The 26,924-nt window shown below is 46.8% G+C and overlaps 1 protein-coding gene across 3 annotated transcripts; it reads left to right on the top strand.

Annotated features, from left to right (window-relative positions):
- The first annotated feature begins 1,881 nt into the window (after positions 1-1,881).
- LOC127572469 (uncharacterized) lies at positions 1,882-26,580 on the top strand. 3 transcript variants are annotated; one of them, XM_052019782.1, is made up of 5 exons: positions 1,882-1,982; positions 11,778-12,155; positions 16,159-16,530; positions 23,295-23,388; positions 25,445-26,580. In XM_052019782.1, exons 1-5 carry the CDS (start codon positions 1,922-1,924, stop codon positions 25,476-25,478), a joined length of 939 nt encoding a protein of 312 aa, XP_051875742.1. In that variant the 5' UTR covers positions 1,882-1,921; the 3' UTR covers positions 25,479-26,580. The 3 variants fall into 3 exon arrangements, with proteins under 3 accessions (XP_051875742.1, XP_051875743.1, XP_051875744.1); XM_052019784.1 differs by lacking the exon at positions 1,882-1,982 and adding an exon at positions 3,066-3,290; XM_052019783.1 differs by lacking the exon at positions 23,295-23,388.
- Positions 26,581-26,924: the final 344 nt, after the last annotated feature.

Below are 26,924 nucleotides of genomic sequence, written 5' to 3' on the forward strand. Positions count from 1 at the left end.
CACATCAACATCTTAACTTCCATCTGAAGTGCCCCAGGAAGCCACTCAGTTCAAGGGAAGTAGGGTTAGCCTCCACTTTGCCAATGATCTTAGGACAGGAACACAGATCTCACAATTGCAGAGGTTAACGTAACAGGAAGTTGTGGAAACTCTCATAAGATCAGGCGGTATGTGTGATTAAAGAAGCCAAGTTCAAGAAGGCTTTTGTAATATTTTTAAGTTACCTTATTGTTACATTAGCAACTCTTTTAACAACTCTTCTTGTCTTACTCTTTTAAGACAACGTATAGTTCTGAGTGTGTTCAGAACCTTGAGTGTGGTAATTATAAGATAAGATTTCTTTATTAGTCACATGTACATCGAAACACACAGTGAAATGCATCCTTTGCGTAGAGTGTTCCGGGGGCAGCCCGCAAGTGTCGCCACGCTTCTGACGCCAACATAGCATGCCCACGACTTCCTAACCCGTACGTCTTTGGAATGTGGGAGGAAACCGGAGCACCCGGAGGAAACCCACGCAGTCACAGGGAGAACGTACAAACTCCTTACAGACAGTGGCCAGAATTGAACCCAGGTCACTGGCGCTGTAAAGCATTATGCTAACTGCTACACTACTGTGCCTGGACTGTGAAAGCACCCATTGTTTATATCATGTAAATCCTGTCTAATTAGCCAGACACAGGGACAAAATCAGACACTACTTACATCCAGCTTAACACCAACCTCAGGCTCAAGATGTTGGACAAGCTGGGGTTGGTTTCTCGAGAGCAGAGGAGAATAAGGAAAGATTTGATAGCTTATAAAATTATGCAAGGCATAGATAGATTAGACAGCTGGTATCTTTTTCCCAGGATTGAAATGTCTAGGACCAGAGGGCATGTGTTTAAGGTAAGAGGGGGGAAGTACAGAGATGTGTGGGGCAAGTTTTTTTTTACACAAGAGAGTGGTGGGTGCCTGGAATGTGCTGCCAGGGGTAGGGGTGGAGGCAGATAGCATTGGAGTGTTTAAGAAACTCTTAGATAGGCACGTGAATATGCAGAGATGGGAGGGATATGGTCAATGTGGAGGGAAGAGGGCTGAGATTAGTTAGGAGTCATTGGTTTAATTAGATCAGCAAACATTGTGGGTCAAAGGGCCTGCCCTGTGCTGCACTGTTCTATGTTAACTGCATCATGGCTTGGTACAGCAACTGCTCTGCCCAGGACCGCAAGAAACTGCAGAGTTGTGGACACAGCCCGACACATCATGGACACCAGCCTCCCCTCCTTGGACTCTGTCTTTACCTCTTGCTGTCTTGGTGAAGCAGCCAGCATAATCAAAGACCCCACCCACCCGGGTCATTCTCTCTTCTCTCCTCTTCCATCAGGTAGAAGATACAGGAGCCTGAGGGCACGTACCACCAGACAAGGACAGCTTCTACCCCACTGTGATAAGACTATGGGACAGTTGCCTTATACGATGAGATGGACTCTGACCTTGCAATCTACCTTGTTGTGACCTTGCACCTTATTGCACTGCACTTTCTCTGTAGCTGTGACACTTTACTCTGTACTGCTATTGTTTTTACCTGTACATCAATGAACTCTGTACTAACCCAATGTGACTGCACTGTGTAATGAATTGACCTATACGACTGGTATGCAAGACAAGTTTTTCACTGTACCTCAGTACAAGTGACAATAATAAACCAATACCAATATGAAAGTGGGCATGAAGTGAATGTAGGATCCATTTCTGCTAACATAAAGATGCTTCAATGGGCTGAATGGCCTACTTTCGCTCCTTTGTCTTGTGATCCTTCTCCTGCCTGTTGTCGAACTCAGGGTGAGTTGGAAATATGTAAGGAAATGAAGCAATCTTTAGCGAAACTTCTGCATTTTATTGTCCAGAGGCAAAAATAACAGTGAGGAGGGAATTGGCGATGAGTTTGCTGTGCGTTTGGCTGCCTGCTGTCCTGCTGTTGGACTCAGTTCGCACTGACAGTAAGTGCTTTATTTGTTAGAATTGATTTAGTTGCACAAGTTGTCATTTCACCTCCGTGGGTAGGGTCGGTGTCTGGGAGACTGTGAAGGGTAGGGCTATCAGGTTTTGAGCGAGAGACAAGGATGTGGTGGTTAGTTGTTGAGTGGCAGCACAGTCAGTGCTGGTCTGGACACAGAGCTGATAGCTGGCATGGGCTACTTGAGGAAACCCCGATCCACACCCCACAAAAGATTGGGTAGACTGGATCTGTCTTCTCTGGAGTTTAATGTAGGGGGATCTCATTGAAACCTACCAGATACCGTAAGGCCTGGATAGAGTGGACGTGGAGAGGATGTTTCCATCAGTGGGAGAGCCCAGGATCCGAGGGCACAGCCTCAGAATAAAGGGACGTCCCTTTAGAACTGAGATGAGGAGGAATTTCTTCAGCCAGAGGTTGGTGAATCTGTGGAATTCGATGCCACAGGTGGCTGTGGAGGCCAGGTTATTGGGTGTATTTAAGGCAGGTTCTTGATTGGTAAGTAGGTTAAGGGTTATGGGGAGAAGGCAGGAGAATCGGGTTAAAAAAATTCAGCCATGACTGAATGGCAGAGCAGACTCGATGGGCCAAATGGCCTAATTCTGCTCCTATATCTTATGGTCTTGTGGGGTGACTTAGAATTCAGCTCCTTGGGGTGATTGCAAGGAGAATGCTTCACAGAATAAGGGATCGCCTGCTTAGGATGAATACGAGAAGAAATTTCTTCACCCAGAGGATGTGGATCACTGGAATTCTCTACCCTGAGGACTCTGGAGACTTGATCACTTGAGTTCATTTAAAAAAGAAATTGATAGATTTATGGATATTAAGAGAATCAAGGGACAAGGGAAGATGGTATAGAGATAAAAGACCATTCGTGGTCTCGATGAATGGCAGGCAAGGTCTGAACAGGCTGAATGTTCTACTCCTGCTCCCATTTCTCGTTCTTGTGAAAACAATGTTGAAATTTGCAGAAAAATTGATGAAATATTCGAGTTCAGTACAAAAGCAGGAAGTGACATCAATGCAGTAGGTAATGAACTGGAGACAGAAGTCATGGAACGTCCCTTAGCTTGGGTCATTTTCACGAGCAGACTGTCCGAACCCAGGCACAGACCTATTCTCCACCTGTTCTAATGACAAACAGGAGGATGATGGTGACTGGAAGGGAATTTTGATCATTGTTTTCTGCTTTTTAACTCTTTTCCTGGGATTATACGGCAATTCCTGGGAGTGCATGGGATTTCCTGGGAAAAACTCCTGGTTCCTGCATATCACAGCCAAAGATGAGGTGAGAGGAAAGAGTCTTAAAGGGGATGTGAGGGTTAAGGTTTAACAGAGTCTGGTCGATATCTGGAATGTACTGCCAGGGGAGGGGGTGGAATCAGACACAGTTACTATGTTTAAGAGGCATTTAGACAGACACTTGAATAAGCAGGGCATGGAAGAGTACAGACCTAATGTGGGCAAATGTGATTAGTGTAGATGGACAAAATGGTCAGAATGGACATGGGCTGAAGGGCCCATTTCCATGCTGCACGAGTCTATGACTTGATGATGCCGGGAACTAAGGGCCTGAGTTACAGGGAGAGTTTGGGCAGGCTAGGTCTTTAATCCTTGGAACATAGGAGATTGTGGGGTGACCTTATAGAGGTCTATAACATCATGAGGGTGAACGTATGCCACCTTTTTCCCCAGGACAAGGCTTGTTTCATATGTACAGGCTGTGCATAAGTCAGGCGCACATAACCTGGGGAGGACCTGTATGTGAAACTTTTGCCCTTGTCTATAATTCTTCATTTGCAGCTCCTGACATCCTTTGACTTTGACCCCTCCCGCCAATATTGATGAACCCCTCCCTTGACAGAGGGCCTCAGAATGCTTTCTTAATCAATATATGTCTTCAAACCCACGGTGATAAGACTATTGAATGGTTCCCTTATACAATGAGATGGACTATGATCTCACGATCTACCTTGTCGTGACTTTGCACCTTATTGCACTGCACTTTCTCTGTAGCTGTGACACTTTACTCTGTACTGTTATTGTTTGTACCTGTACTACATCAATGAACTCTGTACTAACTTAACGTAACTGCACTGTGTAATGAATTGACCTGTACGATCGGTGTGCAAGACAAGTTTTTCACTGTACCTTGGTACAAGTGACAATAATAAACCAATACTAATTTCCCTAAATTATATTCTGGTGTGTAACAAAATTCAAAACACCAGTATTCTATTTTTAGAACATAGAATAGTACAGCACAGAACAAGCCCTTCGGCCCACAATGTTGTGCCGACATAGCTAATCCCTCCTACCTACAGAATGCCGATATCCCTCCATTTTCCTCTCATTCATGTGCCCATCCAAGCCCCCTCTTAAAGGCCCCCAATGAATCCATCAGGCTTCACATTCCAGGCATTCACCACTCTTTCAGTAAAAAATGTACCCCTCACATCTGTTCTGAACCTACCCCCTCTCACTTTAAATGCATGCCCTCTGGTATTGGATCGCTCAATTTTGTCAAGAAACTGGAAAGGCCAGCATTTAATTGCCTTTGAAGTGGCTTGCTATGCCACAGGAGGAAATCACATTTAAGAATCACCCATGAAGCTCCCTGATTAGATTCCAGCCTGTAATTCATTTCTGGGTCTTCATTATCCTGTCTATACACCAACTGAACCATTCAATTAATACCTCTAGTATTGTTATGCCATTTACTTCCACAAAGGGGTAAATAGCCAATTAACCTGCTAACATGCCTTTCGGAGGAAACCAGAGCACCCAGAGGAAGCCCACATGGTGATAGTGAGATTGGACTGGGCAAACTCCCCACTGACTATGTGGGTGTTGAGTACAAGGGTTGGAACATCACATTACACCCGTATGGGACGTTGGTGAGACCCCACCTGTAATATTGTGTGTAGTTTTGGTCACCATGCTACAGGAAGGGTGTGATTAAACTAGAGAGGGTGCAGTAAAGATTCACAAGCAACTTGCCGGAACTGTGGAGGGCTTGAGTTATGAGGCTGGATAGATTGGGACTTTTTTCCCCTGAAATGGAGGTTAAGGGGATGATCTTATAGAAGATTATAAAATCCTGACAGGCATAGATAAGGTGGTTTGTCACAGTCTTTTTCCGAGAGTAGGGGAGTATAAATCTAGAAGGCATGGGTTTATGGTGAGAGAAAAGATTTAAAGGGGATCTGAGGGGAAAATTTCCCCCACACAGAGGGTAGTGGGGATATGAAACAAGCTGCCAGACAAGGTGATAGAGCTGGCTACAATTATAATGTTTAAAAGACACTTGGACAAGTTCATGGATAGAAAAGGTTTAGAGGGATGTGGGCCAAATGCAGGCAATCGGACTAGCTCAGGTCAACATGGGTTGTATTACTCTATGACTCTACAACAGCACTAGAGGTCCCTACAGCTGTGAGTCAGCAGCTATATTAGGTGTGCCACCGTGTGGTTGTTTCGATGGAGAGTAACATACCCAGACTAAAGTCTAACAGAGAGTTCAGGAGGCTAAATTGTAGGATAGCAATCCTTCCCTCCCCCCATAATAAATAACAGGCTACAGGGAAATGAGAAGTTAAATGGGATTGTTTTAATGCAGGATCACCACCAGAAACATGGATAATCCCCATGTCTCCACAGTTGCTGCTTGACCTGGGATGTTCCAGCAGTTTATTCTTTGCAATAGGATTGCCTCATTGGGAGCTGACATGGATCTGATAGGCTGAATGGCCTCTTTCTGTGTTGTACTGATTTAATAACCTGAAATCCTATATTAGTTTCAAGGTTAACTTACTCTGAGTGTCCAGTTTCTATATCTAATGGTCCAAATTCAATCCTGGGTATCAGTTATTACATACATATAAACCCCCAAATGCCCCAATTACATTCCAGCCTGTAACTCTCTCCATGAACTCTAACCAGTCTAACATGACCTGATGATTAATGTAGACTGTTATCCTGTATAGCAATCTCATTTAGGGGGGTGTTCATCTCATCCCTCCCCACTATTGGTGGTATCTACAGGAGGCGCTGCCTCAAGGAGGCAACATCCATCATCAAAGATCCCCACCATCCAGGCCATGCCATCTTCTCACAGCTCCCATCGGGTAGGAGGTACAGAAGCCTGAAGCCCCACACCACCAGGTTCAGGAACAGCTACTTCCCTTCAACCATTTGGTTCTTGAACCAACCGGCACATCCCTAATCACTACAGTTTAGCAACACCATGACCACTTTGATCACTTTGCACTAAAACGGACTTCATTTTTTTTTGTTCGAATTGTGTTGTTTTTTGTAAAAATTGTGTTTGTTTTTCTTGCAAATGTTGCTTACCTGATGCTCTGTGCCTGTGATGCTGCTGCAAGTAAGTTTTTCATTTCACCTGTGCACACATGGACTTGTGCAGATGACAATTAACTCGACTTTGACTTTGTACAGAAGTGGGAACAGCGAATAGGCAGCTTGTCTCACACTAACCCTGATTTCCTGCTCCACTAACTTCAGTGTGTTTGAAGCCCATTGATTCCCCAGAGGGACACTTCAGGCTCAGACTGATAGATGTCTTTCAACCCCTCTCTCAGCCCCCCCCACAATATCCTGTCATCTGCCAATTCAGCAATTGCAATGTTGATTCCTATGTTAATTTTGTTCATGTAAATTGTGAATAACAATGACCACACAATGATTCTTGTGGGATCTCAATATCCCCAACCTGTCACATGATTCTTCTCCTTTAACTCTCTTCTTCACAGCTCTGTAGTCAAGTCACCATCCATGCCACTGTCTGTCCTCTCGCTCTGTGTGCTCTGACATTATTCATTGATATTATTTGGTCTTTTTCCCAGGGTTGGGGAATCAAGAACTAGTGTTCATGGGTTTAAGGTGAGAGGGGAAAGATTTGATAGGAACCTAAGGGGTAACTTTTTCACCCAGATGGTGGTCAGTATAGGGAACGAGCTGCCAGAGGAAGTGGGTGAGGCAGGTATATCAACAACATTTAACAGGCACATGGATAGGAAAGGTTTAAAGGGATATGGGCCAAACGTGGGCAAATGGGACTGGCTCAGATGAGCATCTTGGTTGGCATGGACCAGTTGGGACAAAGGGCCCATTTCCATGCTGCATTACTCTATCACTCTGTGACTTTCAACTCCTGACCTGTTTGTTGCTCATACCTTTGAGAAGCTTACTGGTTCAGTTCTTCCAAAGAACCATTCCTATCCCAGGGAATAATGGTCCAGAAGATACAAAAGCCTGAAAGCACGTACCACCAGGCTCAAGGACAGCTTCTATCCTACTTCTATTCTAGCTTCTATTCTAGCTTCTATTCCTAGTATGATAAGATCAACTCTTGACCTCACAATCTCCCTCGTTATGACTGCCTTATTGTCTGCCTGCACTGCACTTTCTCTGTACCTGAAACACTATTCAGCATTCTGTTATTGTTTTCCCTTGTACTACATCAATATACTGATGTGACAAAATGATCTGTATGAATAGCATGCAAAACAAAATCTTTCACTGTACCTCGGGACATGACAATGAGAAACCAATTTACCAAATTACCAACAGTCAGCACTCACTCTTCAACATCAGGTCCTTTCTCCCCTCACTGGTTGGACATTGTGAGAGCTTTCCCCATTGTGTCTACCAGATAATGTCAGCAGACTCCAGGGGATTCAAAGGTAGAACATAGAACATAGAAAACCTACAGCACAATTCAGGCCCTTCGGCCCACAAAGCTGTGCCGAACATGTCCCTACCCTAGAAATTACTAGGCTTATGCACAGCCCTCTATTTTACTCAGCTCCATGTACCTACCTAACAGTCTCTTGAAAGACCCTACCGTATCCGCCTCCACCACCGTTTACGGCAGCCCATTCCACACACTCACCACTCTGAGTAAAAAAAAACTTACCCCTGACATCTCCTCTATATCTACTCCCCAGCACCTTAAACCTATGTCCTCTTGTGGCCACCATTTCAGCCCTGGGGAAAAGCCTCTGACTATCTACCCTATCAATACCTCTCATCATCTTATACACCTCTATCAGGTCCCCCCTCATCCTCCGTCTGTCCAAGGAGAAAAGGCCGAGTTCCCTCAACCTGCTTTCATAAGGCATGCTCCACATTCCAGGCAGCATCCTTGGAAATCTCCTCTGCATCCTCTCTATGGCTTCCACATCCTTCCTGTAGTGAGGCGACCAGAACTGAGCACAATACTCCAAGTGGGGTCTGACCAGGGACCTATATAGCTGCAACAATATCTCACGGCTCCTAAATTCAATTCCCCGATTGATGAAGGACAATACACCGTATGCCTTCTTAACCACAGGGTCAACCTCTGATCCTCCACACTGCCAAGAGTCCTACCATTAATACTATATTCTGCCAATATATTTGACCTACCAAAATGAACCACTTCCCACTTATCTGGGTCGAACTGCATCTGCCACTTCTCAGCCCAACTCTACATCCTATCTATGTCCCTCCGTAACCTCTGACAGCCCTCCAAACTATCCACAACACCCCCAACCTTCGTTTCATCCGCAAACTTACTAACCCCCCCTCCAATTCCTCATCCCGGTCGTTTATAAAAATCACAAAGAGTAAGGGTCCCAGTACAGATACCTGAGGTACACCACTGGTCACTGACCTCCACTCAGAATACGACCCTTCAACAACCACTCTTTGCCTTCTGTGGGCCAGCCAGTTCTGGATCCACACTGCAATGTCCCCTTGGATCCCATGTCTCCTCACCTTCTCCATAAGCCTCGCATGGGGTACCTTATCAAAGGCCTTGCTGAAATCCATATACACTACATCTACTGCTCTCCCTTCATCGATGTGCTTTGTCACATCCTCAAAAAATCAGGCTCGTAAGACAGGACCTTCCCTTCACAAAGCCATGCTGACTATTCCTAATCATATTATACCTCTCCAAATGTTCATAAATCCTGTTTCTCAGGATCTTTTCCATTAGCTTACCAACCACTGAGGTGAGACTCACCGGTCTATAATTTCCTGGGCTATCCCTACTCCCCTTCTTGAATAAGGCAACAACATCCGCAACCCTCCAATCTTCCAGAACCTCTCCTGTCTCCATCAATGATGCAAAGATCATCATCAGAGGCTCTGCAATCTCTTCCCTTGCCTCCCACAGCAGCCTGGGGTACATCTCATCTGGTCCCGACGACTTATCCAACTTGATGCTTTCTAAAAGTTTCAGCACCTCCTCTTTCCTAATATCTACATGCTCAAGCTTTTCAGCCCGCTGCAAGTCCCCACTACAATCCCCCAGATCTTTTTCCATGGTGAATACTGATGTAAAGTCTTCATTAAGTACCTCTGCTATTTCTTCCGGATCCATACACACTTTCCCACTGCTGCACTTGATAGGCCCTATCCTTTCGCATCTCATTCTCTTACTCTTCACATACTTGTAGAACGCCTTGGGGTTTTCCTTAATCCTGCCCGCCAAGGCCTTCTCATGTCCCCTTCTGGCTCTCCTAATCTTTTTCTTAAGTTCCTTCCTTTTAGCCTTGTACTCCTCCAGATCTCTAACATTACCTAGCTCTCTGGACCTTTTGTAAGCTTTTCTTTTCCTTTTGACTAGATTTATTATAACCTTCGTACACGGTTCCTGTATCCTATCATGACTCCCCTGTCTCATCGGAACATGTCTGTGCAGAGCTCCACACAAATATCCCCTGAATATTTGCCGCATATCTTCCATATTTTTCCCTGAGAACATCTGTTCCCAATTTAATCTTCCAGTTTCCTGCCTGAGAGCCTCATAGTTCCCTTTACTCCAAGTAAACACCTTTCTAGCCTGTCTGTTCCTATCCCTCTCCAGTGCTAAGGTAAAGGAGATAGAATTATGATCACTACCACCAAGATGTTCACCCACTGAGAGATCTGACACCTGACCAGGTTCATTTCCCAATATCAAATCAAGCACAGCCTCTCCTCTTGTAGGTCTATCTACATACTGTGTCAAGAACCCTTCCTGAACACACCTAACAAACTCCACCCCATCTAAACCCCTCACTGTCTGGAAATGCCAATTGATGTTTGGGAAATTAAAATCCTCGATCACAACAACTGTTATTCTCACACCTTTCTAGGATCTGCTTCCCTATCTGCTCCTCAATAACCCTGTCACTATTGTGCGGCCTATAAAAAACACCCAGCACAGTTATCGACCTCTTCCTGTTCCTAACCACCCACAGAGACTCCATAGACAATCCCTCCACAACGTCCACCTTTTCTGCAGCCGTGACACTATCTCTGATCGACAGTGCCACTCCCCCACCTCTCTTCCCTCCCTCCCTGTCCTTCCTGAAACATCTAAAACCCAGCGCTTGAATCAACCACTCCAGCCCCGGAACCATCCAAGTCTCCAAAATGGCCACCACATCATAGCTCCAAGTATCGATCCAAGCTCTAAGCTCATCCGCCTTGTTCACAATACCCCTTGCGTTAAAATAGCCACATCTCAAGCCGGTCTGAACACATCCCTTCTCTATCACCTGCCTATGGTACTTACTCCTAGCCTCTATTTGAGAGTCAAACACCTCTTCCCCAGTCTCTCCGGTACGGATCCCAATCCCCCCAACAATTCTAGTTTAAACTCTCCCCAGTAGCCTTAGCAAACCTCCCCGCCAGTATGTTGGTCCCCCTGGGATTCAAGTGCAACCCATCCTCTTTGAACAGGTCATACCTGCTCCAAAAGAGGCTCCAATGATCCAGAAAATTGAATCCCTGCTCCTTACTCCAATCCCTCAACCACGCATTTAACCTTCTCCTCATTCTGTTCCTATACCCACTGTATACACCCAGAGAAATACAGTGCGGAAACAGGCCTTTCAGCCCACCAAGTCCATACCAACCATCAACCACCCATTTACACTAATCCTACATTAATCCCATTTTATTCTCAAACAGCAAACAACCTGCTGGAGGAACTCAGCGGGTCGAGCAGCATCAGCAGGGGGAAAGGAATTGTCAACGTCTCAGGTTGAAACCCTGCTTCAGAACTGAGAGGGGAGATGGCCAGTAGCCAAAATCCAAGACAAAATGTGTCCCCATTTTATTCTCCCCATCAACTGCCTCCAGAATCTACCACTCACCTACACACAAGGGACAATCTACAGTGGCAATCTGCAGTGGCCAATTAATCTACCTAACCCCCTAAGTCTTTGGGAAACCGAAGGTATTGGTATTGGTTTATTATTGTCACTTGTACCAAGGTACAGTGAAAAGCTTGTCTTACAAACTGATCGTACAGGTCAATTCATTACACAGTGCAGATACATTGAGTTAGTACAGAGTGCATTGATGTAGTACAGGTAAAAACAATAACAGTACAGAGTAAAGTGTCACAGCTGCAGAGAGAGTGCAGTGCAATAAGGTGCAAGGTCACAACAAGGTAGATCGTGAGGTCATAGTCCATCTCATTGTATAAGGGAACTGTTCAATAGTCTTATCACAGTGGGGTAGAAGCTGTCCTTGAGCCTGGCGGTACGTGCCCTCAGACTCCTGTATCTTCTACTCAATGGAAGAGGAGAGCAGAGAGAATGTCCTGGGTGGGTGAGGTCACAGGGAGAACGTGCAAGCTCCACACAGACAGCACTGGAGGTCTGGATTGAACCTGGGTCATTGGAGCTGTGAGGCAGCAGCTCTGCTCACTACACGACTCTGCTGTCAATGATTTTATCACAACAGTAATACCTGTTACTCTCTCCTCCCACAGTCACCGATGGTTGGTTAATTCCTGGTGCTGATGAAGTGTTTGCCATGGAAGGGGCCTCCGCTGTGTTACCATGCAATTTTACCAACATAGTCACTGCCCACATGCTCTCTTACACTGCAATATGGAGCAAAGATGACCTACGGGGTTACAATGCCATTGTTAAATGTACATACCTCAGTCACAGAGACCCCTGGTGCAATGAATCGATTCAAGAGGCCGGAGGGGGTCGGCACAGATTGGTCGGGAACCTCGGTCAAAAGGATGCCTCGATAATGGTGGAACGTCTGATGAAGAATGACAGTGGCCAGTATCGGTGTAACATTCTGCAAACCACTGGAATCCCTCTATCATTCAAGGTTACACAGCTGCATGTCAGAGGTGAGGAACAACAGTCAAACACTGTAACCGCAATGACCACCTGGAACCCATCTACACAAATCCTATATTGGTTCCATTTTATCCCCTCCACCTTCCCATCAACTCCCCCCAGATTCTACCACACACCTACACACCAGGGGGCAATTTACAGCGGCCAATTAACCTACTGACCTGCAAGTCTTTGAGATGTGAGCACCCGGCGGAAACCCACGCAGTCACAAGGCGAACGCGCAAACTCCACACAGACAGCAACAGAGGTCGGGCCTGAAACTTAATCTCTGGCCTGCACTATGAACCACTCTCCAGTGAATCGTCCTGGAAACTGGACGTAACATTAGATCTGCCTGTGATGCTCTCCCCAGTTAAATAAGCCATTGCCTATTCAAAGTCAAAGTCCAGTTTACCGCCATATGCACGTCCATATGTGCACAGGCAGAATGAAAAACTTACTTGCAGCAGCATCGCAGGCACATAGCATCAGATAAGCAGAATTCACAAACAAAAACATTGTCGCGGACCAGGTTTGTAAAAGAAAAGCCATTTGGCTGAAACCAGGGGGCTGGTTCATCAATCAAGGGAATCAAGTGAGTTCATATCATTCCATAACAGCAGGGATTTTAAATTGAAACACTAAGTAAATTTGGAACTAAAAGTAAAATTCATCTCAGTTACGTTAAACTCAGAAACTGCTGTATTGTTAAAAGCCAATCTGCTTCATTGCTGTACTTCAGTGGAGGAAGTCTATCACCCTTACCTAGTGCGGCTTACATATGACAACAGACCCACCAACCTGGCGGACTCATGACTTCCACAGTTCAGGGGCAATTAAGGATGGACAATAAATGCTGGCATTGAATGACGACCACATTCTATGTCACAACAAAAACAGGGAATGCTGGGGACACACAGCTGGTCAGGCAGCATCTGCGGAGAGAGAAAATCAGTTAATGTTTCAGGTCAAAGACCCTTCGTCAGAACTTTGATCTGAAATATTAACTCTGTTTCTCTCTCCACAGATGCTGACTGACCTGATGAGTGTTTCCAGAAGTTTGGGTTTCATGTTTTGAGTACCTGCAGGGTACAGTAGACCGATAATACAGTGGACGTTGAGTACAAGAGCTGGGGCATCATGTTGCAGTTGTACAAAATGTTGGTTAGACCGCACTTGGAATATTGTGTGTGGTTCTGGTTGCTGAGCTGTAGGAAGGATATGATTAAGCTAAAGATGGTGCAGAAAAGCTTCACAGGTATATTGTAAGACCATAAGACAAAGGAGCAGAAGTCAGCCATTCGGCCCATCGAGTCTGCTCCGTCATTCTATCATGAGCTGATCCATTCTCCCATTTAGCCCCACTCCCCCGCCTTCTCACCATAACCTTTGATGCCCTGGCTACTCAGATACCTATCAATCTCTGCCTTAAATACACCCAATGACTTTGCCTCCACAGCCACCCGTGGCAACAAATTCCACAGATTCACCACTCTCTGGATTTCTCCGCATCTCTGTTCTGAATGGGCGCCCTTCAAGCCTGAAGTTGTGCCCTCTTGTACTAGACTCCCCTACCATGGGAAACAACTTTGCCACATCTGCTCTGTCCAGGCCTTTTAACATTTGAAATGTTTCTATGAGGTCCCCCCTCATATTGCCTGAACTGGAGGGCTTGAGCTATAAGGGGAGACTGGACAGGCTGGGACTGTTTTCCCTGGAGCGAAGGAGGCTGAGGGGTGACCTGATAGAGGTTTATAAAAACATGAGAGTCAGAGACAAGATGGATAGTCACAGTCTTTTCCCAGGGTAAGGGATTGTAAAACTAAAAGGCATAGGTTTAAGGTGAGAGGGGGAAGATTTAAAGGGGGCCTGAGGGGCAAATTTTTCCACACGGAGGGTGGTGGGGATATGGAACGAGCTGCCAGAGGAAGTGGTAGAGGTGGGTACAACTATAATGTTTGAAAGACATTTGGACAGGTACGTGGATAGGAAAGGTTTAGAGATATTTGGGCAAATTGCAGGCAAATGGGTCTAACTCAGGCATCTTGGTCGGCATGGAAGAGTTGGGCCGAAGGGCCTGTTTCCATGTTGTATAACTCCCATGAATTAATCTGTGAATCTCACTATGTTTGGGAGGGTTGCATTTGTTCTGCTGAGTCTAGGATCATATAAGCCACACCAGGTCAAGATTTGCTCCACCATTGGCGATAAGTCAACCAGACATTTTCTTTTGACAATACAATTGTTTCTTTGCATCGTGCAGCCCAGAAACAGGCCCTTCAGCCCATCTTGGTTGTACCCATCTACACTAATCCCATTTAGAGTCATAGAGCAATACAGCACGGATACAGGCCCTTCGGCCCAACCAGTCCATGCCGACCACCGTGCCCACCCAGCTAGTCCCAATCTCCTGCTTTCGGCCCGTATCCCTCCAAGCCCCACCCCTCCATGTACCTGTCCAAGTGCTTCTTAAATGACCCCATTGTACCTGCCTCACTCACTTCCTCTGGCAGCTCGTTCCGTATACCCACCACCATCTGCGTGAAAAAGTTGCCCCTCAGGTCCCTCTTAAATCTTTCCCCTCTCGCCCTAAATCTATGCCCCCTAGTTTTGGACTCCCCTACCCTGGGGAAAAGACTGTAACCATCCACCTTATCTATGCGTCTCGTAATTTTAAATGTTTCTATAAGGTCACCCCTCATTCTCCTATATTCCAAGGAATAAAGACCCAGCCTGACCAATCTCTCCATGTAACTCAGGCCCTCGAGTTCTGGCAACATCCTCGTAAATCTTCTCTGTGCTCCTTCCAGTTTAACCACATCTTTCCTACAACAGGGTGACCAAAACTGTACCAATACTTGGCCCGTAAAGTTTTACCCCTTGGTGATTCCAGTACTTCTCAGATACTGCAAGTGTACCTGCCTCCACCACCCTCTCAGGCACCCCTTCCCCTCTGAGGAGATGTCACCTGCACTGCCCTCTCACCTCTGCTTGTTTCCACTGACGTGGTGCTTGCTCTTAAGCTGTCCTTAGAGGGCCATTGTCTGAGCTCGTGGTTGATTGCATCTTCTGATGTGACAGCTGCCTTCGTAAACATGTCCTCTTGCCAAATAGTCATTCTGGTGGTTGGATGTCTCAGGACACCCAAATGAAGAAAGGCACGAAAGGTTGGGGTAAGAAGCCAGCTATGTCAACAGCAGCAGGTGGTGGGAAGTGAACAGCACACACTCGTCCAGGCCACTGGGCAGCATCTCCCACCACCGCCCACATGTCCCAAGGCTGTCACTGATTGCATGGTTCCTTCTGCTCTAAGTGAGAGGGCAGTGCATCAGTGAGTGCCCTGCATCTGGGTGAAATGCCTGCCATGGCTGAATAGCCAGGAATGTGTGGAAGGTGTAAAGTGTGACTAATGAGTCTTGGAACTAGATGCGTGTGCGTGTGGGGGGGATGTATGTGTGGGGGGGACGTATGTGTGTTTGTTATTCATGTATGTATTGACTGTATGTGTGTGTATGTGTGTGTTTGATTATGTGTGTGTCTGTGTCTCTACGTGCGTGTGTCTCTGTGTGTGCATGTCCCTGTGTATGTGTGTCTCTGTGTAAGTGTGTGTGCGTGCGCGTGTGCGTGGTGCATTGGGATGTTGGGCATGAATTGTGATAGGGATTTGCTCAGACATGATTGATGAGGTTACAGACCAATGACATCTTCACTGACCTTCACCACAGGTGTGAGACCTTCAAACCTCACCACCAAGTCTATGGGACTCAAGCCCGACATGGAACTGTGGCGTGACCTTCGCCAATGCCACATGTACCTGTTGCTGTGGACAGAGGGGCTCCCTTCTCTCTCCCCTGCCCATTACGGCATCCAGAGTGATGTCTAAAGCTTATTCAGTGTGATTCAGGGCACCAGTTCCCATTTCCGGCTTGTCTAAGAAACTTCCCTTATTTATGCTCACTCTTCTCTTGAAAACATCCTTGAATGAGTCTTGTCTGGTGTCTGTCCTCCCCTCAGCTCCTGGCAGGAGTGTCTCAGTGGTAACCAGGTCTGAGGGAGCTTCAGCTATGTTACCCTGTGTGTTCACACGGCCTCCGCTCAACCACATTCTACACACGGTGACATGGGTGAGGAAGGATCCCTACCGACACATCGTCACCTTCAGACACCATAGAAATGGGTCCTGGACAGCGGAAAACGGAGAAACTCGGTACGAGCTCGTCGGGGACCCAAAGCAGGGAAACGCCTCGACCAGGATCAAGCAGCTGAGTGCGGAGGACAGTGACGGGTACCTGTGTCTGGTGTTCAGGGACCAGGTTAATGACGGAACTACATTACCCACATTCACCCTCCTCTTCCAGAGTGAGATCCGTCTGCTGGTCAGATCCGGTAAGAAACCATCGCCACGTTCTGTGTTGTACAGGGAGGGTGCAGAGAGGGGGAGGAGAGCAGGAACAGGAAACTCCATCACTCAGTGTTCAGTGGGTGCAGCCATGTCCTGGTTTAAGTCCCATGTGCTGGAACAGAACCACAGCCAATACTCCCACCATCGACATCCTGTTACATGGATGGAGAAGGGCTCTCCCTCTGCTGGCTCCACGTCTCTGTTGTCAGATTGCTGCCCGACCTGCTGAGTATTTTCTCTTCTCATTATGAACCTCTTGGGCATCACCATTGACCCGTAATTAACGGGAGCAGTCGCATATATGGCTCGGGTGCAAGAACAAGTCAGAGGCTGGATTGGGTGATTCACCCCTTGACAGCCCAAGGCCCGTCCACCATCTACGAGGCACAAGTCAGGAGTGCGATGGAACACTCTCCACTGGCCTGGATGAGTGCAGCTCTGGTAGATGTCAAGAAACTCGACACCATCCAAGACAAAGCAGTGCAGTTGATTCTGAAGACTGTGGGCAATGGGGATAGGGAGCACAGTGGCGCAAGCAGTAGAGCCTGTCTCATAGGACCAGAGACCCGGGTTCAATCCTGACCTCGGGCGCTGTCTGTGTGGAGATTGCACGTTCTCCCTGTGACTGTGTAGGTTTTCTCCGGATGCTCCGGTTTCCTCCCACATCCCAGGTTAATTGGCTGTAAATTGCCCCTAGTGTTGGGATGAGTAGTAGAATCTGGGGGGGGGGGGTGGAGTTGGGGAATGTGGGGAGAATAAAAAAATGGGATTAGCAAAGTATAAATGGGTGGCTGGTGTTCAGCATGGATGTGGGCTGAATGGCCTGTTTCCTTGCTGTATCTCTCTGTGACTCTCTGACCCTGGAGGAAGTCGATATCTAGGGTGAGGGATGGTGTGTCACAAAACTGGCTGCTTTGTCTCGGAACATTGAGCTTCTTGAAGGGTATTGGCGCCACAATCACCCGGGCAAGTGGATAGTAGTCCATCACACTCCTAAACCCTGCTTTGTAAATGTTGTCAAGGCTTTGTAAAGTCATGAGGTGGCTCCCTCACTAGTCGTAGAGTCATAGAGTCACACAACATGGAAGTAGGCCTTTCGGCCCAACTCATCCATGCCGACAGTGTTGCCCAGTGAGCTAGTCCCATCTGCCCATGTTTGGCCCATAGCCCTCTAAACCTCTCCCATCCATGTACTTAGCTAGATGGCTTTTAAATGTTGCTAAAGTGCCCACCTCAACCACTCTTTCTGGCAGCTCATTCCAAATACGCACCACCCTTTGTGTGAAGAAGCTACCCCTGATGTCCCTTTTAACTCTCTCACCTCTTAAACCTATGCCCTCTTGTTTTCAGCACCCCCTCCCTGGGAAAGAGACTGTGTGCTTTCATGCCATACATCACAGAAACAGGCCCTTCAGCCCATCTAGTCCATGCCGACCTGATCTTCTGCCTAGTCCCATCTACCTGCACCCAGACCATATCCCTCCAAACCCCTTTCATCTATGTCCCTATCCAAAATTCTCTTAAATATTACAATAGAACCCTCATCTACCACTTCCGCTGGCAGCTCGCTCCACACTCGCACCACCCTCTGAGTGAAGAAGTTCGCCCTCAGATTCCCCTTAAATATTTCACCTTTCACCCTAAATCTATGACCTCCAGTTCTAGTCTCACCCAACTTGAGGGGAAAAAGCCTGCATGCATTCACCCAATCTACACCCCTCATAATTTTGTATACCGCTACAAGATCTCCCCTCATTCTCCTGCACTCCAGGGAATAATGCCCTAACCTATTCACCTTTTCCTGTAACTCAGGTCCTCAGGTCCCCAGGTCCCGGCAACATCCATGTAAATTTTCTTCATAGTCTTTCACGCTTATTGATCTCTTTCCTGTAGGTAGGTGACCAGAACTGCACACAATACTCTAAATTTGGCCTCACCAATGTCTTATACAACTTCAACATAACATCCCAACTCCTGCACTCAATGCCCTGATTTATGAAGGCCAAAGTGCCAAAAGCTCTCTTCGCAACCCTATCTACCTGAGATGCCACTTTCAAGGAATTATAGATCTGTATTCCCATGTCCCTTCGTTCTACCGCACACCTCAGAGCCCTACCATTCACTGTGCAAGTCTTACCCTGGTTTGTCCTCCCAAAGTGCATCACCTCACACTTCTCTGCATTAAATTCCATCTGCCATTTTTCAGCCCATTTTCCTAGCTGGTCAAGATCACGCTGCAAGTTTTGATAGCCTTCTTCGCTGTCCACTACGCTCCCAATCTCAGAATCATCCGCAAATTTGCTGATCCAGTTTACCACATTATCATCTAAAACATTAATATAGATGACAACCAACAACAATCCCTGCGGCACACCACTAGACACAGGACTCCAATCAGAGAGACAACCATCTACTACCACTCTCTGGCTTCTCCCACTAAGCCGATGTTGAATCCAATTGACTACTTCATCCTAAATGCCAAGTGACTTAACCTTCTAGAGCAGACTCCCATGTGGGACTTTGTCAAAGGCCTTGCTAAAGTCCATGTAGACAATGCCCATCACCTTTCCTTCATCAACTTTCTTGGTAACCTCCTTGAAAAACTCTATAAGATTTGTTAGACATGACTTACCACATATAAAGCCATGTTGACTATCCCTAATCAGATCCCACCTATCAAAATATATTTATATCTTGTCCCTCAGAATACCTTCCAATAATTTACCCATGACTGATGTCAGGTTCACTGGCCTATAATTTCCCGACTTATTCTTATAGCCTTTCTTGAACAGTAGAACAACGTTAGCTACCCTCCAGTCCTCCAGCACCAGTTCTCTGGCTAAGGATGTTTTAAATATCTCTGCCAAGGCCCCTGCAATTTCTGTGCTAGCCTCCCACAAGGTCTGAGGGGACACCTCGTCAGGCCCTGGGGATTTACCCATCTTAATTCTGCTCAAGACAGCCACCACCTCCTCTTCCGTAATCCTGATACAGCCCATGACCTTACTAATCTTTTGCCTCAGTTCTATAGTACCTGTGCCTATCTCCAGAGTATATATGGATGCAAAAAATTCATTTAAAATCTCCCCCATCTCCTTCAGCTCCATGCATAGACGACCACACTGATCTTCAAGGGGACAAATTTTGTGCCTTGCTACCCTTTTGCTCTTAATGTAGCTATAGAAACCCTTGGAATTCTTTCACCCTGTCTGCCAGAGCAACCTCATGTCCTCTTTCTGCCCTCCTGATTTCTCTCAAGTGTTCTCTTGCATTTCTTATACTTCTCAAGTGCCTCAGTTGATCCTAACTGCCTATACCTGATATGCACCTCCTTTTTCTCCTCAATATCCCTCAATAATCAAGGTTCCCTGAACCTGTTAGCCTTGCCTTTTATTCTAACAGGAACATACAGATTCTGTACTCTCAATATTTCACTTTTGAAAGCCTCCCACTTACCAAGCGTCTCTTTGCCAGAAAACAACCTATCCCAATCCACGTCTCCATGATCCCTTCTGATGCCATCAGAATTGGCCTTACTCCAATTGAGAATCTCAGCCTGAGGACCAGCCCTATCCTTCTCCATAATTATCTTGAAACTAATGGACCTATGATCACTAGATCCAAAGTGTTCCCCTGCACTCACTTCTGTCACCTGCCCAGTCTCATTCCCTAAGAGGAGATCCAGTATCGTGTTTTCTCTAGTTGGGACCTCTACATATTGATTGAGGAAACTTTCCTGAACACATTTGACAGACTCTATCCCATCCAATTTCTTTACAGTATGGGAGTCCCAGTCAATGTATGGAAAGTTAAAATGACCTACTATCACGACATATTTCTTGCAACAGTCTGCTATCTCTCTACAAATTTGTTTCTCTAAATCCTGCTGACTATTGGGAGGTCTATAATATCATCCCGTTAACTTGGTCATCCCTTTTTTGATCCTCATTTCCACCAGTATTGCCTCAGTAGATGAGCCCTCCAGTATGTCCTCTCTGAGCACTGCTGTGACATTTTTCCTGATGTGTAATACCACCCCCTCCCCTTTAATACCTCCCTCTATCGTGTCTAAAACATCGGAATCCCAGAACACTGAGCTGCCAGTCCTGCCCCTCTTGCAACAAAGTCTCACTAATGGCTACAACCTCATAATTCCACGTACAGATCCACACTCTAAGCTCATCTGCCTTACCTCCAATACTCCTCCCTCCATGCTCATCAACCAGTCGATTTCTGTCTGTGCCTGTCAGTTTAACATCTACTTTCTCCACGGCCACTCTACTTGCCGCCCTGCCACTCTGGTTCCCACCCCCCTGCAACTCTAATTTAACTCCCCCCCCCCCCCCGAGCAGCACAAGCAAATCTTCCCACAAGGATATTGGTCCCCCTCCAGTGCAGGTGCAAACCATTTGTGCATGTCCCACCTGCCCTGGAAGAGAGCCCAATGATCCAAAATTCTGAAGCCCTCCCTGCTGCACCATCTCCTTAGCCACGTGTTAAACTGCACTATCTTCCTATTTCCTGCCTCACTAGCACGTGGCACAGGTAGCAATCCTGAGATCACCACCCTTGAGGTCCTGTCTTTTAACTTAGCACCTAACTCCCCAAACTCACTTTGCAGGACCTCGTCACCCTTCCTGCCGATGTCTTTGGTACCGATGTGGACCACGACTTCTGACTGCTCACCCTCCTCCTTAAGAATGCTGTGGACTCAATCCAAGATGTCCCTGACCCTGGCACCTGGGAGGCAACAAACCATCTGGGAGTCTCGTTCTCGTCCACAGAATCTCCTGTCTGTTCCCCTAACCAATTAATCCCCTATCACTACCATATCTTCTCTCCCCTTCTAAGCCACAGAGCCAGACTCACTTGCTGCCCTGCCACTCTGGTTCCCACCCCCCTGCAACTCTAATTTAAACCCCCCCCCCCGAGCAGCACAAGCAAATCTTCCCACAAGGATATTTGTCCCCCTCCAGTTCAGGTGCAAACCATTTGTACATGTCCCACCTACCCTGGAAGAGAGCCCAATGATCCAAAAATCTGAAGCCCTCCCTGCTGCACCATCTCCTTAGCCACGTGTTAAACTGCACTATCTTCATATTTCCTGCCTCACCTGGCCACTGCAGCTTTTTCCTGATAGGCTCCCCCCCACCCCCCGCCCCCCCAACAGTACCCAGTGCGGTATACTTGTTATTGAGGGGCATGGCCACAGGGTTACTCTGCACTAACTGCCTATCACCTTTCCCTCTCCTGAAGGTCACCCAGCTACCTGCATCCTGCAACCTAGGTGTGACTGCCTCCCTGTAACTCCTGTCGGGATACCCCTCAGGCTCCCGAATGATTCAGAGTTCACCCAGCTCCAGCTCCAGCTCCAGCTCCCTAACTAAGTCAGTAAGGAACTGCAACTGGATGCACTTCTCACAGGTGTGGTCATTGGGGACACTGGAGGACTCCCTGACTTCCCACATCCTGCAAAAGGAGCACACCACTGCCCTGACTGTCATTCCCACTGCTCTAACTGTGCAATAAGAAAGAAAGAGAACTTACCAGAACCTCATCTTAGCCTCCACTCACTTTCTCCGCCTCTTCACACCAAAGCCTCAGCACCCCACTCTAACCCTGGCCCAGTCCAACGATGGCCACTTCAAAATGGCTGCTCCACTTGACCCGAACTTCTTTTTATTGGCTGCGGCCAATTTGCTAATTAACCCATCAATTTTCAGCAAACAATTTGCAAATGCACCTCTTTTAGGTTCCTGCTGGGTGAAAATGAACAGAAAGTCCCGAGGCTCACCTCTTTTAACAAAACTCCCGCCTCTTGCTCCAAGTCCCGGCTTCAGCTAGCTGAAACTGATCATGTCACCCTGTCTGTGCTCCTCATGACCTTATGCACCTCTATCAGGTCACCCCTCAATCTCCTACATTCCAGGGAATAATGTCCTAGTCTACGCAGCTTCTCCTTGTAACTCAGGCCCCCAAGTCCAGGCAACATCCTGGTAAAACTTTTCTGCGCTCTTTCTAGTTTAACAACATCTTTCCTATAACAGGGCGACCAAAACTGTGCACAACACTCCAAGCGCGGCCTCACCACCATCACAGGATATCATTATTGCTCTTGTGGTCACAATATTGATGTCGTTGTTCCAGTCAGTTCCCGGTTAGTGGTGGAGGACACAGCAAAGTTGAATGGTACGAGCAGACGACTAGACTCTGTTTTCGGAGATGGCCAATGCGCTGCACTTGGGTGGCATGGATAATATTCATCACTCATCAGTGGGGCAGACCCTACTTCAATGTCAGAGGAGTCACCAACAGAACCAAACATTGTGCCGCCATCAACAACATCTCCACTTCTGACGATGGTCTGTTGGGGGAAGGTCAGAGATAAAGCAGCTGAAAAGAGTTGGGGACCAGGACCCTGCAATGTCCTGCTGCTGAGATAATTAACCCATCATAACCATGACCACCTTCGGCACACTGAGTCTGACTCCAGCCAATTTGCTCCTCCATTCCCATTGCTACTGAGGTTCCTTGCTGCCTCAACGTCAGGCACAACACTGGGATAAATGTAGTTTGTTCTCCCAATTTTGTTGGCTTTACCAAGCTCTCCTCCTTCATGATAATTCCTACCTGCTTCTGAGTTACACACTCACCTGTACACCCACAGAGATTGATTAATTGTCTCTGATTTATTGATCTATCCCATTTTCCGGAGTCTGGTTTAATCTCTCTCACTTTCTCTTCATAGAGGTGCTCCCCATTGTAGTGTTGTGCATCCCACTTGGATTGAAAACGATTGTCCTTTTAGTGATGTGCATCATTTTATGCAGGAGCAAACCAAGGTACGTAATGTTGCTGAGAGATACTCCCCCTTACATGTCTGATTTGTGATCTATATCTGCTTCAGACAAAGAGGTGTAAAAGTCGACCCGCACCCTGTAATAAATCAGACTACAGCAGAACCAAGGACCGTACAAAAAGTCCTTTATTGTTTAATGCTAGCGGGAGTGGGGGTACATGGAGGAGCAAGCAGTCAGTGTTGCTCTTCCCTGCACGTGTCCCGACTCAAGGAATACAGGGTGCTAACAAACTTAAATACATTGTTCTTCGGTGGGTGTCCACTTACTGCACAGGCATACTCGTATTTGGGGATGCTTGACCAGCTCACGCTACCATTGGTCAAGCCAAGGCTGCTATGTGCACAAACAACCCTGTTCTTGTGGCCTTGAAGCTCAGAGCTGATAAGAAGTTGCAAGGCTTCACGAGCAGGTTCAAGCTGCTTACCAGTAAAGAGAGAGAGTAACCCTTTATTCACCAGAGCTCCCTTCCCATTGTCTTCTACAGAGGGTCATTTACTCAAAACATTAATTCCTATCCTCTCTCAGTAGATGGTGGCTGACCAGCTGTGTATTGCCAGTGTTGTCTGTTTTTATTTCAGGTTTCCTGCATTTGCAGTTTTTTACTCTTCAGTTCATGATTCTTGGTGCATTGACAAATGATTAAAATACGAGGAGTTCTATCCTTATAGCTCATACCCTGTAATCCAGGCAGCATCCTGGTGAACCTCTTCTGCACCCTCTCCGAAGCTTCCACATCCTTCCCGTAATGGGGCGACCAGAACTGCGCACAATACTCCAAGTGTGGCCTAACCAAAGTTTTATACAGCTGCAACATGACTTCCTGACTCTTGTACTCAATGAAGGCAAGCATGCCATTCGCCTTTTTTACCACCCTATTTATTTGCATGGTTTCTCCTGCCACACTTGCCGTAATCACCAATCTAAATGAGCTGAATGCCACTGAGCCACCACCAAAGTCTGTATGGTCTCTCTTTATACTTCCTGCCCAGGTTATCACCTTGTATTTCTCTGTATTACACCTACCACTTGTCTGTCTCTTCCAGCATCCATGTGTCTTCTTGCTGTCTATTACTATCCTTGCTGTTTTGCAAGCTTTTTGTCATTTGCAAATTTGGAAATGTCTAACGCATAAATAAGAGTCCAAAAAACCCAGCTCCTTGCCTCAAGAACATCACCATCCACCATCCTCCAGTCTGAGGAACAAGCGTTCGCCTTCACTGGGGGCCCTTTCTCCCAACCCCAGAATTCCCAATCCACCCCTCACTCCGAACTCTTACGTCCTGTCACTAATTGCCGCTGTGGCATTGACTGCTTTGCTTTTTCCACTCACCTCACTCTGTCTAACTTACCCCTCCTGCAGTAATTGGTAATTGGTTTATTATTGCCACATGCACAGAGATACAGTGAAAACTTTTTGTTTGCGTGTCATCCAGACAGATCATTCCATTGATAAGTACATTGAGGTAACACAAAGAAGAAAACACTAACAGAATGTAGAATAGCAGACAGTAGAACAATTACAGAGAAAGTGCACTGCAGGTAGACAAATAAGGTTCAAGGGCCATGACGAGGTAGACTAAGAGATCAGGAGTTCCTTATTGTATGAAAGGTGCGTTCAAGAGTCTTATAACAGCAGGATGGAGGTTGTCCTTGAGCCTGGTGGTGTGTTCTCAAGCTTTTGTATCTTCTGCCCGATAGAAGGGGGGAGAAGAGAGAATAACCGGGGTGGGCAGGGTACTTGATTATGTTGGCTGCTTTTCCATGGCAGTGGGAGGTGTAGACACAGAGTCCATGGAGGGGAGGCTTGTTTTCGTTATGTGTTTACATTCACTAGAACATTCCCTGGACTGAACTAATATCTGAAAGTAAAGAAGCTGTGGGGAGAGGCAGGCGGGTTGGACAAGCTGTAGAGCACGTAGAGAGTCGACAGGCATCCTTCCATACCGGAACTGTTCTGTGATTCTGTGAATCAATGGGAAAAGTGTCCTCCCTGTACAATTACCAAGGCTGATTTTAATTTGTCTTGTTCTGTCCACAGAAATAATCCAGACCGATCCACTGCTGGAGGCTGAGAACCCGTGTTTTCATCCACACGCAACCCTGCCCTAACCTCTCCGCACTGAACCCATTTGCCGATCTGAGCTGTAATTATTTGCTGTGTGGGGACTTGTCCCAAGTGCAAATATTGTCCTGTTAATCAGCTGTTCAGCACAGGCTGTGTCCCACACAGGAAGTGTGTTCTCTCCCTGTAAAAGTCTTCATAAACACCCAGGGTGAGAAATCTGGGCACATCGATTTTGGGTGGGCCAGGGGAAGACTAGCAAGGAGAGGGGGAGGTGAAGGTGGAGGGAAGAGGGGAAGAGGGCAAGAGGGCAGAGGGGGTGTGGGGAAGGATCAGGAGAGGGGGGAGAGAAAGGGTTGCAGGCAGACATAATCATGTGCACAACCACAATTGTGAATGCAGAAGGATATATTATTGCAAAAATATACACCCTTCACACAGTGTGCATCCACAAACTCGTACACACTTATTGCACAGAATTACACACATAGTTATCCAAATGCATACACAAATGGTTGTATCTGTACACACAGAAAAGACACATAAAAATGCATGCATACATATGCACACATTGCACATACATACAAGTGCATGCATGTGCACATGCACATACACAAATGCCTGCATTTGTACGCACATATGTGAACATACAAAATCATGCATACATGCATAAACACATACATGTGCACACATGGACTCACACAACTGTACGGACATACAAACACACACACACATATACACGCATGTGCTTGCACACTGACATGATTAATAGTAAGGTTACAGGGTGAAATTGTAGGTCAGAGAGCTGGGTAACTGGGAGAGTTGCCATCTAGCCAGGAGTTGGGAGGAGTTCCTCTTAACCTCTGGTCTCCCCTTCACGGGGACTGTCAGAACCCACCTCTTGGTCACAGGCAGTCCCAGGGATAGTTTCTGCCTCTTGGCTCTGGACAGTCCAGCCCTTCGGACCCTATTTCCCTGCAAGGCCCCAACGCTTGCTACTCTTACCTTTGCCAGCAAGGAGGGCTGAGCTTTCACTAAGTGTATCAAAGTAATTTAATGAAGCTGCAATGACTGTGGACAATGCTACAAATAAACTGTTGCTTGTGCATGGATATTGACTCATCTTTAGTAATAATATGCACTACTACACTGTCAGAGTGTGGGAGACTACTCAGCCCATCATGCCTATCTTGTGCTATCCCTTTTTCAAATGTATTCATTGTTTGCCAGGATCAGGTCATTGCCAGCTTTCTGCCCTGGTCCTTCCTGGTGGGTTTGGGAGGTGCTATTGGAGTAACCCTGGTGAGTAACAAGTGCATCTTGTAGACGGTACACACTGCAGCCACTGTGTGCCAGTGGTGAAGGTTTAGGATATTGGATAGGGTGCCAGCCAGGTGGGCAGCTTTATCCTGCACTCACCCAAGCAAGTGAAGAGTGTTCAATCGCACCCCTGACT

This window comes from Pristis pectinata, chromosome 7 (assembly GCF_009764475.1).
Source record: "Pristis pectinata isolate sPriPec2 chromosome 7, sPriPec2.1.pri, whole genome shotgun sequence".
Classification (NCBI taxonomy): domain Eukaryota; kingdom Metazoa; phylum Chordata; class Chondrichthyes; order Rhinopristiformes; family Pristidae; genus Pristis; species Pristis pectinata.

Bases quoted from the DNA above. Each gene is read 5' to 3' on its own strand.
- LOC127572469 (XM_052019782.1), top strand. From the start codon at position 1,922: ATGAGTTTGCTGTGCGTTTGGCTGCCTGCTGTCCTGCTGTTGGACTCA. The intron at 1,983-11,777 runs GTAAGTGCTTTA...CTCCTCCCACAG, and splicing joins GGACTCAGTTCGCACTGACA to TCACCGATGGTTGGTTAATT. The intron at 23,389-25,444 runs GTACGTAATGTT...TTCTGTCCACAG, and splicing joins TTATGCAGGAGCAAACCAAG to AAATAATCCAGACCGATCCA.